Below are 14,620 nucleotides of genomic sequence, written 5' to 3' on the forward strand. Positions count from 1 at the left end.
GCCACAGGTGTCTCGTAAAGAGATGCTTAAAACCTGGTCAGCGACCCCGACACGGTGCGGTACCGAGGCAGAGAGGTCTGGCACTTGGCACCATACGCAGCAAGTTAGGTGATGCTGGCCCAGGACCAACACTAGCAATGCAGTGACGGTGTCCTTGGAGACGCCCCACTTGCTCCAGCCGCCAGAAGAAAATGGTTGCTGCTGCTTTCTTGGCATTTTTAATCAACTTCTCAATTATTGTCCTGGCAGCAGTAGTAACAGAAAGGTAAGCCGCCACAGAAATAACGAGCGATCGCGAGAGCAAGTTGTCCCAGTGTAGACCTGTCCGATCAAATTTTACCACTGTCAACATTTTTGTTCTTTTAATCTTTGAGGGGGAAAAAAAATGAGCGACCTCTTCAAAGTCATCAGGCTGGTCAGGGTCCCTTTTCTGTTTGGAAAAGGGTTCTGAAACATTAAATCTCTTTTGTTGGGTTTTAAGGCCAACTTGCTGTTTGTAGCAATTTCAGACATCTGCTTTATGATGTCGCTGAAAGCATTCCCCCACCACATTAAGCCCAGCTTTTTGGTCGCACAGTGATGTAAAGTTTATTGAAACATTTTTACATTTGCTTTCTTTGACCACAATCGTCATTTTCCTGTAACATGTGCTATTAAACGGGAACAGTGTAAACTCAGTGACATCGATAGCGTTCTCATTTGAGTCTACTGAATGCCGTTACTGTGTTTGTCCGCACTCGACTGCTGTTGACAGAGGTCTAGGAATATGAGTGGATTATCCTGGGCAACAGAAAAAGCTCATTGTTTTCGTTTTATTACTGTTGGAAGATCACGATGAAATGTCTAAAGTGAGTTGCAGGCTTCTTGGGGCCCAGAGCTCAGAGTTCAAAATGACCCTTCTTTGGTCGGATCCAAATCTGTGATTTGGCCCTGGTGCTATCCAGAAGCACCGAGCTTATGACAGCTGTATGCACGGTAAAGGTGAGGTGAAGAAGTAGCCAAAGGGAAATGTAGTAGGGAGAGCCCCGTGTTACTGAGCCCCTGGTGGATGTTTTCCTGGGTCTCACATGAGTGAGAATGGGCAGGAGAACAGAGGGCTACGACTTGGGGGAGAACAGGGGGTGGGGTGGGGGTGGGTGGTGCCTCAGTCGTCCTGCTCCGTCTCCAACATGAGTGCACGCACGCCTTCGCCGCCTTCCGTGAGTCTCCCACGGTTCCCTTGCTTTATGCTGGCTTTGTCAACTCCGGCGGCGCTGCTGGTGAAATGTTCGCAGGTGGAGATGAAAAGAGGTGACAGGAAGCGCACAGGGTCAGATCTGACCTTGTGAGTTTGTATGTGTGTGTGTGAGTGTATGTGTCTATGACTCACTGGAGGGTGTCTAACGAGACTGTGCCCCCAAGGTACAAATCAGACGAGGTGAAGTTTCACACTTGACAAAAGACTTCTAAGGTTCTTCTCAACGGTGCAGACCAGCAGGAGCGGTGTTTTACTCAAAAGTTGGAGAAGGTATTTAGTGCGATCCAAAGACAGATGTCACGGGGCTGTGAATGTCTTGGAATGCCATGCAGATATTTGTGGCTTGGTAGGGATCTGCACATGTGACTCTCCTGCTATAGAAATGTTTTATTAGATTCTCAAAGAGGTTGAGACCAAAGAAAGATTAAGGGACTGCTTCTTGGGATTACTGTAAGGTATAAGTTGCCTCCAGATCAAAAGAACTAACCCTTTGACGTGCAAATCCACTGAAAGGGAGAGAGTGGGGGTAGTTCGGAGCCATTCAGGAAGTGGAGGGACTCAGGCCTCCACCAAGAACTGGTGAAGGAAATTCACCAGAGTCAGGAAACTTGGTGACAGCCAGTCACCAGGGGGCTGGGAAAAGGTTCTCTTAGAGTGGAGATTGATGGGTGGAGAGAGAGCAGCGCTGGGCCCAATACCAAAGAGACGTTTTCAGCATCAGCCTGCTGCAAAACGAAACGGGCCTCCTTTTCCCTACATGTTCTTCCAAAAGCATCGTAAATCCTCAGCCTGCCCACCCCCCCAGCCCACATCCTGCAGAACACAGCCAGAGCTGTAGCCCCGCCGCACTAGGGACTACAGCTGGTCCGAATCCCTGTTCGTGCTTTTCTAAGGGCTACACTGGGCCCTGGCTGCCCCGGGGTGCCACTGCTCCCCACTTCTCCTAGGGACAGGCCTCCCGAGTTGGTTAACCGTGGCCACACTAATGCTGGGAATGCCCGTGACCCTGGTGATTGCTTTCTTCGCTCCCCGGTCAGAAGTCGGGCCAGTCTCTGCCGGCCTCACTCCTGCAGGGGTGAGGCAGTAGAGCTGTTCCCGGTGTCTCATCCTGCTCAGTCGAGAAGACTCTGGGGAACGTTCTCCCCTTGGCACTGACAGAGACCCAAGGCATCAACAGAAATCCTCGAGGCCTTGGAATGCCTCCTCTCGCACACTCTTGTATTCCCACGGGGGAACCCATCCCATCTCTGCCAAGCCGCTCGGGCCTGGGTCTGGGGCAGGCTGAAGATGAGAGGCACAAAAGCGATCGACTATGTGGACATCCGTGGAACCAACTTCTCCTACGTGATTCAGGTCTCTTCTCACCTGCTGTGAGGCTCAGACTTGATGAGATTCCGATTTAACAATCACGCTCATGAGTGTGGCGTAAGGGGGCCGGGAGCGGAGCCTGTGGTGACTTGCAGGTGCTTTCTCTTCGCCACAATGCGTCGCGCACGGACACCACGTGCGGCCCGCCACACAGGACTGCCTTGGCTGCTCCCGTGTTTACTGAGCAGAAGCTGCGATATCATTTTCCTGGGGTTTTCCATTTGGGGCACACAGCAGGAACATATAATAATAAATACAGGTCGGCCGCCCACTGTAGCAGGAGGCAGCCCTCCGGTTTATTAGCGGGCTCCCTCGGAGATGCAGAAGTGACAAAGAATCGTACCTTGTCTGCTTGGCTTCACAGGTCTGTGTAACTCGGCCGACAGCTGGATGATCGTGCCCAACATCAAGCAGAACCACTACACAGTCCATGGTCTGCAGAGTGGCACCAAGTACATCTTCATTGTCAAGGCCATCAACCAGGCGGGCAGCCGCAGCAGTGAGCCTGGGAAGCTGAAGACAAACAGTAAGTGCCACGAGCTCAGTAGAGCTGTCGCCTCCCTTCTGCTCTCCTTTCGGCCGCCTCTGTCCCCCTTTCTTTTCCTTCTGTCTGCCTCAGGCATCGTCGACAGGCCCGAGGAGCAAGTCAAGAGCCGGAGCGGTGGGGTGCAGTTGGCATCAGACGCCTCTGGGGTCCCCAACTCTCTCGACCCTTAAGGGCTGTGAGTCCATCCACTTCTCTGCATCGACTTCAGACCTGCTCGCTCTTCTAACAAATAATCCTGGAGGGGTTCTTGTGAGAATTAGAACAGATGTGTGTGTGTGTGTGTGTGTGTGTGTGTGTGTGTGTGTGTGTGTTTCTATTATGTATAATATATAAAATATGTATTTATGCTTTATATATTTATAAATATTTATTATTTTATTTATATATTTTTTATTTTATTATTTATATAAAACTTATATATCATATAAGATATATGAATATAAATTATATATATAGAGAGAGAGAGAGAGACCCTGATAGGTCGCTGGGGTGCTGCAAACGGCAAATTATTTTTCCATAACAGAAGAGCAAATTAGTAACTCTTTCTTCAAGAATTCCTTACTCCAGATATCTGTCTAGGTCTATGATTCTCAGAAGCAGTTCTGCTCTCCCCACCCCCAGCCCCCCAGGGACACTGAACAATGTCTGGAGATATTTTTGGCGGTTAGAACTGGGGTGGTTGCTACTGGTGTCTAATGGTTAGCAGCCAGGGATGATGGGAAACACCCCACACCCCACAGGACACAAGGAAAGATCTGGCCCGTACATATGTCTTGTAACACTGTCGTCTCCCTCGCTGTCTCTGCCCACATGTGTTTTCTTTTATCCTCTCTTTTTTCTTTACTATTTTTGATCTAGAAATATGTTCTATAACATGGAATTTCTTTGCATAGGACCTCCCAAGAGAAAGCAAAGGGGAGTGTGTCGATATGGGACCGTGTTAGACAGTTGCCCCTAGTCACTGGGGACCATTAACTGCTTTTCCAGAAGAATCCTCACTTAACGCAAGTCCTCGATTTCAGCAGCCAAATAACTTCATTATACTCTAGGCATATGAATTTCAGCCACATACATTTAGGTGTGAAGCTAATTTCTCCCCTCAGTATTTCTGCTGGTAAAGAAGGAAATGTTTTTAGAGATTAAATAGGAAAAGAATTAGTAAATGCATACACTGAGGTTAATTGTGTAGAAGATGTCTCTGAGACATCGAACACGTGCTTCATCACTTTCACTGAAGATATCGCATTCATTTCATGTAGACAGATAATGTCATCTTCTATTTCTAGACATGCGATTATTGAACAGATGTTATCAACTTGTACATGAGGAGTCGGCGGACTTTTCTGCAGTGTGCCAAAGAGTAAAGATTGGAGGCTGTGCACATTAGATGGTCTCGGTCACCATCCATTCTTATTCACCCCTGCCACCGCAGAGCAAAAGCAGCCATGATTACCCATAAATGAATGGACATGCTTGGGTTTCAATAAAACTTTATTCACAAACACACGCAGTATGCTGTGTTTGGCTTGCAGGCTGTAGTTTTCCAAACTCCTACATGCACGATATTACAATGAATTGAATTCTTTAGTAAAGTAAATGGTTAATTTGGCCCTTGAACTAATTTGTCCTCATTGAAGCAAAAGCCTTGAACTTGGAAAGAGTAGGTGATGGTGCATTTGAGAAACACATCTGAGGCGCAGGTGGAATTTGCTCGCTGAGGATGCAGGGGTTGGGGTTGGGCCTGACCTAAGCTGTCAAGGGGCTACTCCACGCGTGTGTAGGTGAGGGTATGAGTTGAGGCGAGATCGCGTACATCTCCCGTCTTCATGAGGCCAGTCTTCCTGACGGCTTTGCCATTCTCATATTCCTCGATGGATGAAGGGCAAGCAGCACACGGCCCCCCTCTTCAGTGACGGCTGCCTTAATGAAACCACCCCCCTCCCCGGTCTGCCCATTAACGTCCACTTGTTTTATACACAATCTCTTCCACCTTTAAAAAATGGAAATATTGGGGCGCCTGGGTGGCTCAGTGGGTTAAAGCCTCTGCCTTCGGCTCAGGTCATGATCCCAGAGTCCTGGGATCAAGCCCGGCATCGGGCTCTCTGCTCAGCGGGGAGCCTGCTTCCCCCTCTCTCTCTGCCTGCCTCTCCGTCTACTTGTGATTTCTGTCTGTCAAATAAATAAATAAAATCTTAAAAAAAAATGGAAATATTTTAGGCAAAACTATCTTCATACTCTCCTTGCCTTAGTTCATACTTTATCCCTAACAGTTGCTGGCATGATCATTTCTGAGGACAGCAGTGTTTCCCAAGACAAGCTGAAATTCAAACTCAGCATGTAACCCAGCAGCTCTTAGAGCCTCTGACAATGTCCGTGCCCTGATCCGCCCTTGGAAGCTTTTCCTCAGCATCCTCTTTAAGCTTTTCTGTGATGTGGACAGAAATCTAAAATGGGTCAGCAGACGATCCAGCCTGCCAGCCACATCTGGCTGCCTGTTTTTATAAATAAAGTTTCATTGGCACACAGCCGCACCCGTCCATTTCCCTCTCGTCTCGGGCCGCGCGCGCCGCAGCAGCAGTCGGGTAGCCACACAAGAGGCCACATGGCCAGCCGAGCTGAAAAGATCCATCTGGTCTCTCATCACAAAGATGTGCTGACCCCTGTCCTAAGAGAAGGGATTTGACAGGTGTGCGTGTCGTGTTTGTATCCAGGTGACGGCTAGAGATCCTCTGACCCACGTGGACGTGACACAGCACTCATTGCCCTGTGCCCTGCGTGCCACTGTCTCAGCCGGGGTCGTGGATTTCCCCAGCCAGTGTACCAAACTCTGTCCGCTGGCTGCCTGAGGGCGGGACTACCAACTGCGGCCGTGGCCGTGGCCGTGGCCGGGGAAGGGAGTGGCCTTGAGACAACTTGGTATTTGCATGATCTCGTAACTCATTTCATGCCTTTTAACACCGATGTGGTGTCGAATGACAGGCAGTCCTCCAGGACCGTGTTACATTCTCAGAGAAGTAACAGCTATGACAAGACGCTCAGGGGTGACTCTGCCAAGATTTTCTAACAGTTCGATCTTCAAAACACAAATATGTATTATATATATATAAATCTTAAAAATTACATAAAGAGGGGCGCCTGGGTGTCTCAGTCATTGGGCGCCTGCCTTCGGCTCAGGTCATGGTCCCAGTGTCCTGGGCTCAAGCCCTGCATCGGGCTCCCTGCTCAGTGGGAAGCCTGCTTCTCCCTCTCCCACTCTCCCTGCTTTGTTCCCTCTCTCTGTTGTGTCTCTCTCTCTCTCTGTCAAATAAATAAATAAAATCTTGAAAAAAAGTTACATATAGCGAGATCTTCAAAACACAAATGTGAATAATGAAATACAGGGGGCTTTATTTTATGTATATGTATGTGTACACACACACACACACACACACACACACACACTCAGGAGTAGAAAACCCAGGTGTTATGATCACATTTTTTTCCTCATCTTGTTGTGGGCTGAAAAATGCACATTTTTATAATCATTCTGAGTTCATGAGACTCATTTGTAATTTGCAACAGTTTCAGAATTATGTAAAGCCTTTATGTCAAAATCTGCAATCTTGATTTCTTTGGCTTCTGGTCTGTAGTGTACTGAGTGTGAACCCCATTTTAAGCTGGATCGAATATGGGAATGGTTAAAAACGAAGTCTTCATTTTCTCCTTCCCTTGGGAATGCTGTTTAGCCACTGTGTACCAGAGCTGCTTGTGTCCAGCTGGGACCCCCGAAGATCGCTTCTACTACATACCGTGGTTAATCCCCGCCCATGCTACGGTTGAATCTTTAACCATAGCAACTCTAGATCCCCATCTCAGAACTGACAGGCTGGGAGTTCATGAAAACAGGATCATGTTTGTATTCAATATTTTACCATGTTCTTAAAACCTGATTCTGAAAATACAGTATTGGTCATGTTGAAATAAACGGTCCTCTTCTTCCTCTCTTTGTTTTTTGTAAACTTGTTCCCAGGCCAGCCATTTAAACTGGACCCCAAGTCTGCACATCGAAAGCTGAAGGTGTCCCACGATAACTTGACGGTAGAACGTGATGAGTCATCCTCTAAAAAGAGCCACACGCCCGAACGCTTCACCAGCCAAGGGAGCTATGGTGTAGCTGGAAATGTGTTCATTGATAGCGGTCGGCATTACTGGGAAGTGGTCATAAGTGGGAGCACATGGTAGGCAATGCTATCTGTTGTCGTCCAGTTACAAAAAGCCACATGTCATTCTGTACTTTGTCAGAGCATTAACCCATTCCAGGGCCCGTCTTGCAGGAAAATATGCAGAAAAGCTTTTTGTGTCTGTTGTTGCAACAGTAGTGCTGCGTAACGAGCACCCCAAGACTTGGTGGCTTCAAACAATAATCATTCATGATTGCTCGCTCACTACACCCTTGTGTGGGTCCGCTGCCAAGGCTAATCTCGGCTGGGCTTTGCTTTAAGCTGTAGATTGGGTCTAGGTCTCTTCTTTGTGTCTCTTCAGCCTCTTCGGCCACGAGGGCTGCCCGTGTCACGTCTCTCTCGAGCCCGAGAGCGCAAGCACAGCTAGGCCAGCCCATTCCAAGCCTTTGCTTACATCACTGTCTACTGACTTCTCATTGGCCAAAGCCAGCCACCTAGCCATAGCCAAAGCCAAAGCTGGTGGTCTAGGGAAGAATCTCTCTCCCATGGAGGTGAGAGGAAGGAGCGAATATTTGCAAAACCATCATCTAGTCTTCCTTTCAGCCAATAAGAAAAACAGCTTGCTTTAAGTCCATCCATTTTTTTTTCTTTTTTACTTACTGCAAGAACTGTAGTTGAGTTGATTGAGTCCCGGTCCCTAACAGAGCTAGTATGCTAACACTGCTCTTCTGTGCCTTAAAACACGAGTCAGCCAATGACGGCCAGCGGGCCAGACCTGGCCCTGTGCCTGTTTTGGTAAACTAAGTGTTGTGGGAACACAGCCATGCCCATTCTTTTCCACATTGTCTGTGGCTGCCTCTGAGCCACACGGCAGAGTTAAGCAGTTAAAATAGAACCCTGTGGTCCTCAAAGCCAAAAATATTAACTCCCCAGCCCTTTATCGAAAACGTGTGCCGATTCCTTCTCTAAAACGTTACTCTTTATCATCTAAAGAGAATGAATTTCTGTTGCCTTGTATGTTTTATGACTCTAGACGGGGCCGACAACTGGAAATAGTCCAGAACGGAGGGGCCGAGGCAGTGAGCAGTTGCTGGAAACCCTTTCGAATAGTCTGTTAGGTCCAGCGCCATGCCTTCCGCCCGGCCAGATCTCGAAAGCGGGGGGTGTCAGGCAGGGTGCGGTGTCTGCGTTGGAATGAGCCAGCCTTTGCCTGGTGAACCTCACAAAGCTTACCTTGTCTATTCTGTGAGCCACGAACTGCCCCCCTTCCTCTGGCTGGCTGGCTGACAAACACCTGTTCGCTCCTGCTCTTTTATTTGTGTTAACCTCGCCCTCCTCTAGCACAGCTGTGGGCCACGCATGGTCTAAGCATCCTGCAGATGTTCACTCCTTCATTCATCTTAATAGACCCCAGGTAGGCGCTAGAATCCCCCATTTACAGATGAGATGACTGGGGCACATGCCCGTTAGCACAAGGTGGCAAAGCTCAGAGGCGACAGAGTTAGGAAGGCCACAGTCAGGGCGCAGGCTCTGACCCAAGGCTTCACAGACCTTTCTGTGACAGGCTAGTGAGCCGGTGTTGCAGTTTGGCAGGCCAGATGATTTTTATCCTGACGACTCAGCAATCCGGTTGTAGTGGGAGAGCAGCCGCAAACCGTGTGTCCGTGACTGGGCATGGCCTTGAGCAAATAAAACTTTATTTATAAAAACCAGCAGAGGGCCCAATTCGGCCCGTGGGTTACAGTTTGCTGATCTCTGCTCTGAAGCACTGTGCTCTGATTTTGAAACCTAATTAGTCTTTAGGGCGTACGGTGGTATACTTGATGAGCGATAGCTTGCTAATCCTTGCTTAGAAAGAAACACCTCCCAACTGCATAACCCAAAACGAGGAGTATCATCACAGTGTTATGTTTGAGATAAGGAAGCTAAATCATTTATTGTGTCTTAAGTCCCTTATGGTGTTGGTTCAAAGCCACTGAGATCTAAAAAGTGAAACCATAAGCTTGGGTGTCTCCTTTCTCCCCAGAACGGTACCTATGTCGGCCAGGCAAGGTTTTCTCCTGTTGTGATCCTCGGAATGCTCTTGGCCCAGAACATTTTCCTGTTCCAACATCCTGCCAGAGGATGGAGGACAAATCCTTCCGCCCCACTCGGCTCTGGGCCAGATTTGGCATTTACAGTTTTTAGCAGCACTGGGGCAAGATAAAAGCCCGAAGGAAAACACGATGAATTTTTCCAGGTGCAAAGGAGCAAGCATTTCTAGTTAATTAATGTGTTTGTATTAATCTGGGATAGACTCCAGTGTCTAAATAATTACAACCCCATTAATAATTATTTATGATAAATGATACCCGATCATTATGATCTCATTCCCATTGATGAATGGTGAGGGAATTTCCAGCAGACCCCTTCAGTTATATAAACACAGATCAGTATTACCTTGAAAACACCCTCCAGATGTCAAAACCAACTCAGGAGAGGGGGAAAATCTAAAATTAATTGCCACACTTTGGATCTTTACACACCGGATTGTGTCAGCTTCAGAAAACATCTCATGGAGAAAGTAGTTGAACATTTCCTGGGAGGTGTTCAAGGAGAAGGGGTGACCCGTATGATCAAATGCTTGGGGCACCTTGATTTACACCAGCTAATGACACATCCATTTTCTCATGAAATATCATCCTGACTTTCAATTAACGTGTATGTTACGATCCCTGCAATTGGGGCGTGTTAGCATTGCTCTGAGAAACATAATTTTTATACTTCGTGAATTCTCCATGTGTCACTGCGTAACTTAATGGAACATTACCTCCTGCCCACACCTTTCAAGCTCAATGGAAATCCGTACATCGTTTTACAGATTAATGATAACATAATGGTATTTTCCTTTGCTTAATGGGCTATGCACGGAGTTATTTTCTTACTCTCTAATGCTGTTAATGTGCACTTGGTGTTTTATGAAATGGTGTTAACTCACCGTGGGTTCACGCGAAGACGACTGGGCCAGAAGTCAAGGGGGGAGGGGGCGATATTCCGGATTCTGCTCCTAATTGTAACCTTCTCTGTGTTTTCCCATCGCTACATGAAGGCAGTCATACCTGCCGCAGCTGCTTCATAGCAGGTTCAGTGAAGGTTCAGATGGGAAATAAACGTCAGAGCCCTTTGGTACAAAGTAAAAATGGTGGCCAGAAACAAAAAAGAAACAATACAAACGTGGCTAATTTTGTTATGCAAATGCAGGTTCCACAGTATCTGAAAAATGGAAATAGCGTCTGTGGGGCATAGTGAACATCGTGGGGGACCAATAGTCCAAACGAAAACCTTTCCAAAGTGTCTCTCTGGCTGCTGTCTGGAAAAGAGTGTTTCTCCACCTCTTAGAAGTTCTGGATCTCGGGCAAAGCCATCACAGGGGCAGAACCTGACCCAGCCTCCCACTGGGAAAGGAATCTGGGAAATGCAACCCCAGGATTCTCCCCGGGATGCAGAACCGGATTGGCCGGAAAGAGGAGAGGAGGCCAGGCTGATGGCAGGCAGGCTAGGACACTAGGCTTTCCTGAGGATGGAGTCCCTCCTCTTTTTAAATTCAGTGATAGCATGTTCTGTTCCTTTTTTTTTTTAACACAGCACTCTTAAAGTGATTGTATTTTAAATCCAACTTGTTATTATTATTTTTTTAAGAATGTAATTTTATCAATTTTTTTTTTCTCCGCACTGGGTAAGGTACCCTATGTCAGTATTGGCTTAGACTGGTTTCTGCTCTAACATATTAAAGGTTGAGCTCTGAGTCATTTACTCTTTATTAAGAATGATAGGCTTTGCTTATCTTAATCACCAAAATCCTGCAAATGTTAGGGAGGCATACCTCAGCAGGGTAAAAAGAGATTAAGGAGCTTCGAAGACTGTAGAAAGAATTCTTAACTTTTTTGAGCCGTTGAGAGTATATTTGGAGTAACTGGGATATTCAGAATTTTTTAAAATGTAGTAAGAAATGTAATCAGAGGGGCTCTTGGCAGTGATGAATCACATACTTTCTGGTGAGGGACGGGATTACAGAGCTACATTTGCGGCTTTTTGAGTCATCCTGGGTTCAAATTCTGATTCTGAGACTTCTTAGTTATGTGACATTCGGCAAAGATAATAAAACAGCAGTTACCCAAGATTCCTTGCTGTGCCTTGTGCCCCAGATTTTACACATATTCTTCCCTTTACTCCCCAGAATCACCCTCCGAGATGGACGCTGTCCGTGTCCCTGTGTTGTAGATCTAGGAGAGGACAAGGAACTTACACTGGAAGTGAAAACCATTCTCTACAATTACCTGTTGCAAACTGTACTCGAAGTCATGGAAAATGACAGACATGGGGGTCAGCCGAAAAATTCGAAGTAGGTCAGAAGGAGAAGTCTAGGGTTGTGCTATTCAATATGGTAGCCCTGAGCCACATGCAGTTAATTTAAATCATTCAACTTAATTAAAATTAACTAAATTTAAAGTCTGGTTCTTCAGTCTCGACAGGCGCAGTTCAAACATGTGGCTCATGGCTACCATACTGAGCGGGGCAAAACATTTCACTCATGCAGAAACTGCTATGGGACACCACTGGCCTAGAGAGTTCATTGTGTGGGCCGTGACGCGTGTAAAAAACAAACAAACAAAACCCAAAAGACAGCGAGGCACAAAGTTCTAATTCTGTTATAATGTCCGAACTAAAAATAGGAATGTGAGTTAACACAGCGGCCCACGTCCGCGCACTGTGTGTTTGGGAGGAAGGTGATGAGGAACACTTGTGTTAGGGCCTTTGCCAAGTTTTCACTGAACAATGAGCAGGGAAAACAGCAAATCATGTTTTCATGACCCCTGAAAACCAGAGAAAAGAGGTAGTGTCCATATGCAACCCACCTCATGGTTTTTGCCGTCGCTGTTTTGTTCATGCAGGTATGCCATTGGCCTTGCTTACAAATCGGCCCCGAAGCACGAGTGGATTGGAAAGAACTCTGCTTCCTGGGCGCTGTGCCGCTGTCACAATAACTGGGTGGTAAGACACAATAGCAAGGAAACCCCCATCGAGCCAGCCCCCCACCTCCGGCGCGTCGGCATCCTGCTGGACTATGACAATGGTTCCATCGCCTTCTACGATGCTTTGAACTCCATCCACCTCTACACCTTCGACATCACCTTCTCGCAGCCTGTGTGCCCCACCTTCACAGTGTGGAACAAGTGCTTGACCATTATAACTGGCCTTCCCATCCCAGACCATCTGGACTGCACAGAGCAGCTGCCGTGAGCACCTGGCCACGGGGAGCTGCTTTCTGGGTAATACAAAGGGTCGTGGCCACCATTTCAGGGACAGAGAAAGCACAGGCTTCCAGAGTGATTAAATGTCGCCAAAAAGCGTCCAGAAATATCAGCTAGGATAGGACTCGAAATAGGCGATTCTCCCCTTTTACTGTCTTTTGTATTAAGTACACGCTTTAATAATTTCTTCAAATTTTTCCTGTATTTGCAGGAAAATTTATAGATTATTTATAAAAGAAACATAACCGGAATTACAACTCTTAGACATTATTTGGTTTTGCACATTAAGAGGCCCAGAAGTTTACCAGCTCTTTACAACAACCTTTGTGTCATCACGGTCTGTGGGCTTGAGGAAAAAAAAATCTTTTATAGTTTTGTATGTTTATTCACCTCCTCACATCATCGTATCTCATACTGATCCCATCGTGGGTCCTGTTGCCTCGACAGTGCGTAACAGAATATGCAGTTACCTTAAAAATAAAAAATAGTTTCGAACCTAGTAGGGCAGCAAACGGGCTTTCTTAGTCTGCTTTATTTTGAAGTGTTTTCAGTGTGATGTCAAAACCGTCTTGGATCAAGAGGGAGAGTGGAAAGAATTAACTTGGGAATCTGCCATGGCCCAATCTTTAATCGCCCTCTGATGGCTGGTGGGGTCACGTTGGACAGAAAGGTTCTGAAGCCTTTGGCCATGTGTGATCTCACCCTTCCCAGGACTCAGGGTTCTGGGAGAACATTAAGAATGAGCTTGCCATTAAAAATAGTCACTTCGAATCCTACTGATGATTCAAAACGTCATAGGCTGATTTGTCTTTGATCAGCAGTAGGATTCTTTTTCATGACCTAAATGTATTTCATTCTTCCTTTTAATAGTTTCTTTAGGCCTGTGACATCACTTACTACATTTAATAGCTGTCCTGTCTCTCTTTCCCCCAAATCATTCTTCTTTTGTTGCTGGGGGTGAGGAAATTAACGTTTTCTGTTACAAATGGTAGTACCACTTTGAATTGACTTTGCTCTCCAGGACATCAACACAGGGCCCTGACTGTCTCTACCACGTCCAGATATGACTCACCCCCAAATACTTAATATTTATGAGTTGGTAATGACAAGTGACGTTGCATAAAGTACTCTTTACTAGTATATGTGCCTCAAAAGTTATAAACAGACTTTTATTAAACACATCTCGAAAGATGTAGAGGTCCCTCTGTATTCTAGTATAGTTCACCATAGAGTTGTAAAACAAAAAACAAAAAACAAAAAAAGAACAAAACAAAACAAAAAAAAAAAACAAAAAAATCAAACTCACTATTCCCATGCTGGAACCCGCTCATAGAACCTGCTAACAGAATGTCAGGTGGGATTCTGGGCCTGCTGATCTGGTAAAATGGAATGGTCCATGAAGCAAGGCTTTCGTAAGCAGCCCTTGGACTTGGACCGGGAATCCAGCATTGGTTCTATCTTGACGAAGGGTGTGACATCTATAAGTCATTTCATCTACTAAAATATTTATCTGAGCTACTGAGTTGGCCATTTTGACTGAACGGACTGATGGATTTAGGCATTGTTTTTAGCAATTTTGTTTTTAACCAAATCAACCCATTGTCTCCCTGAGATCCGTCCATAGACCCCCTGTTTCAGCATGGCGCTGTGTGAGCCCCAGCCTAGACCCCATGGGCTGTGTCACGCCTGCTTCTGTCCTCTTCACCCCCAGAAGCTCTCCTTTTTCTTAACAGATAGAGTTTATATATTTACTATATTATTTATACCCAGATGAATATTTTGATAGCTACTTAGGACAGTTCCACATCTAAAAGATGGACACCTCAATGGAAAAAAAGTTAATCATTCTCTGGAAACTTTTTTTTTTAACGGTATAAAAACAACGTGTATTTGCCTTCCCTGAACGAACTGAAAGGGTTGTAATTTTTACATACTGTTTTTGGTAGCTGGATAACGGATATTTTAATGCACTTTGTACACTAACAGGTTTTAAATAAAAGGGTCTAAAACTCAGCTT

At 46.2% G+C, this 14,620-nt stretch overlaps 1 protein-coding gene across 2 annotated transcripts in view; it reads left to right on the forward strand.

The window, feature by feature from the left end:
- The window catches only part of LOC111157160 (midline 1), a 112,304-nt gene extending 99,034 nt beyond the window's left edge, over nt 1-13,270 (forward strand). For both annotated transcript variants that reach the window (XM_022518429.1, XM_022518430.1), the window contains 3 exons: nt 2,970-3,131; nt 7,162-7,369; nt 12,244-13,270. In XM_022518429.1, coding sequence (XP_022374137.1) covers nt 2,970-3,131; nt 7,162-7,369; nt 12,244-12,592 — 719 coding nt within the window. In that variant the 3' untranslated portion in view covers nt 12,593-13,270. The remainder of the gene's footprint in view (nt 1-2,969; nt 3,132-7,161; nt 7,370-12,243) is intronic.
- Nucleotides 13,271-14,620: the final 1,350 nt, after the last annotated feature.

This window comes from Enhydra lutris, unplaced genomic scaffold, assembly GCF_002288905.1.
Source record: "Enhydra lutris kenyoni isolate GAN:26980312 unplaced genomic scaffold, ASM228890v2 scaffoldscaffold52, whole genome shotgun sequence".
Lineage (NCBI taxonomy): Eukaryota > Metazoa > Chordata > Mammalia > Carnivora > Mustelidae > Enhydra > Enhydra lutris.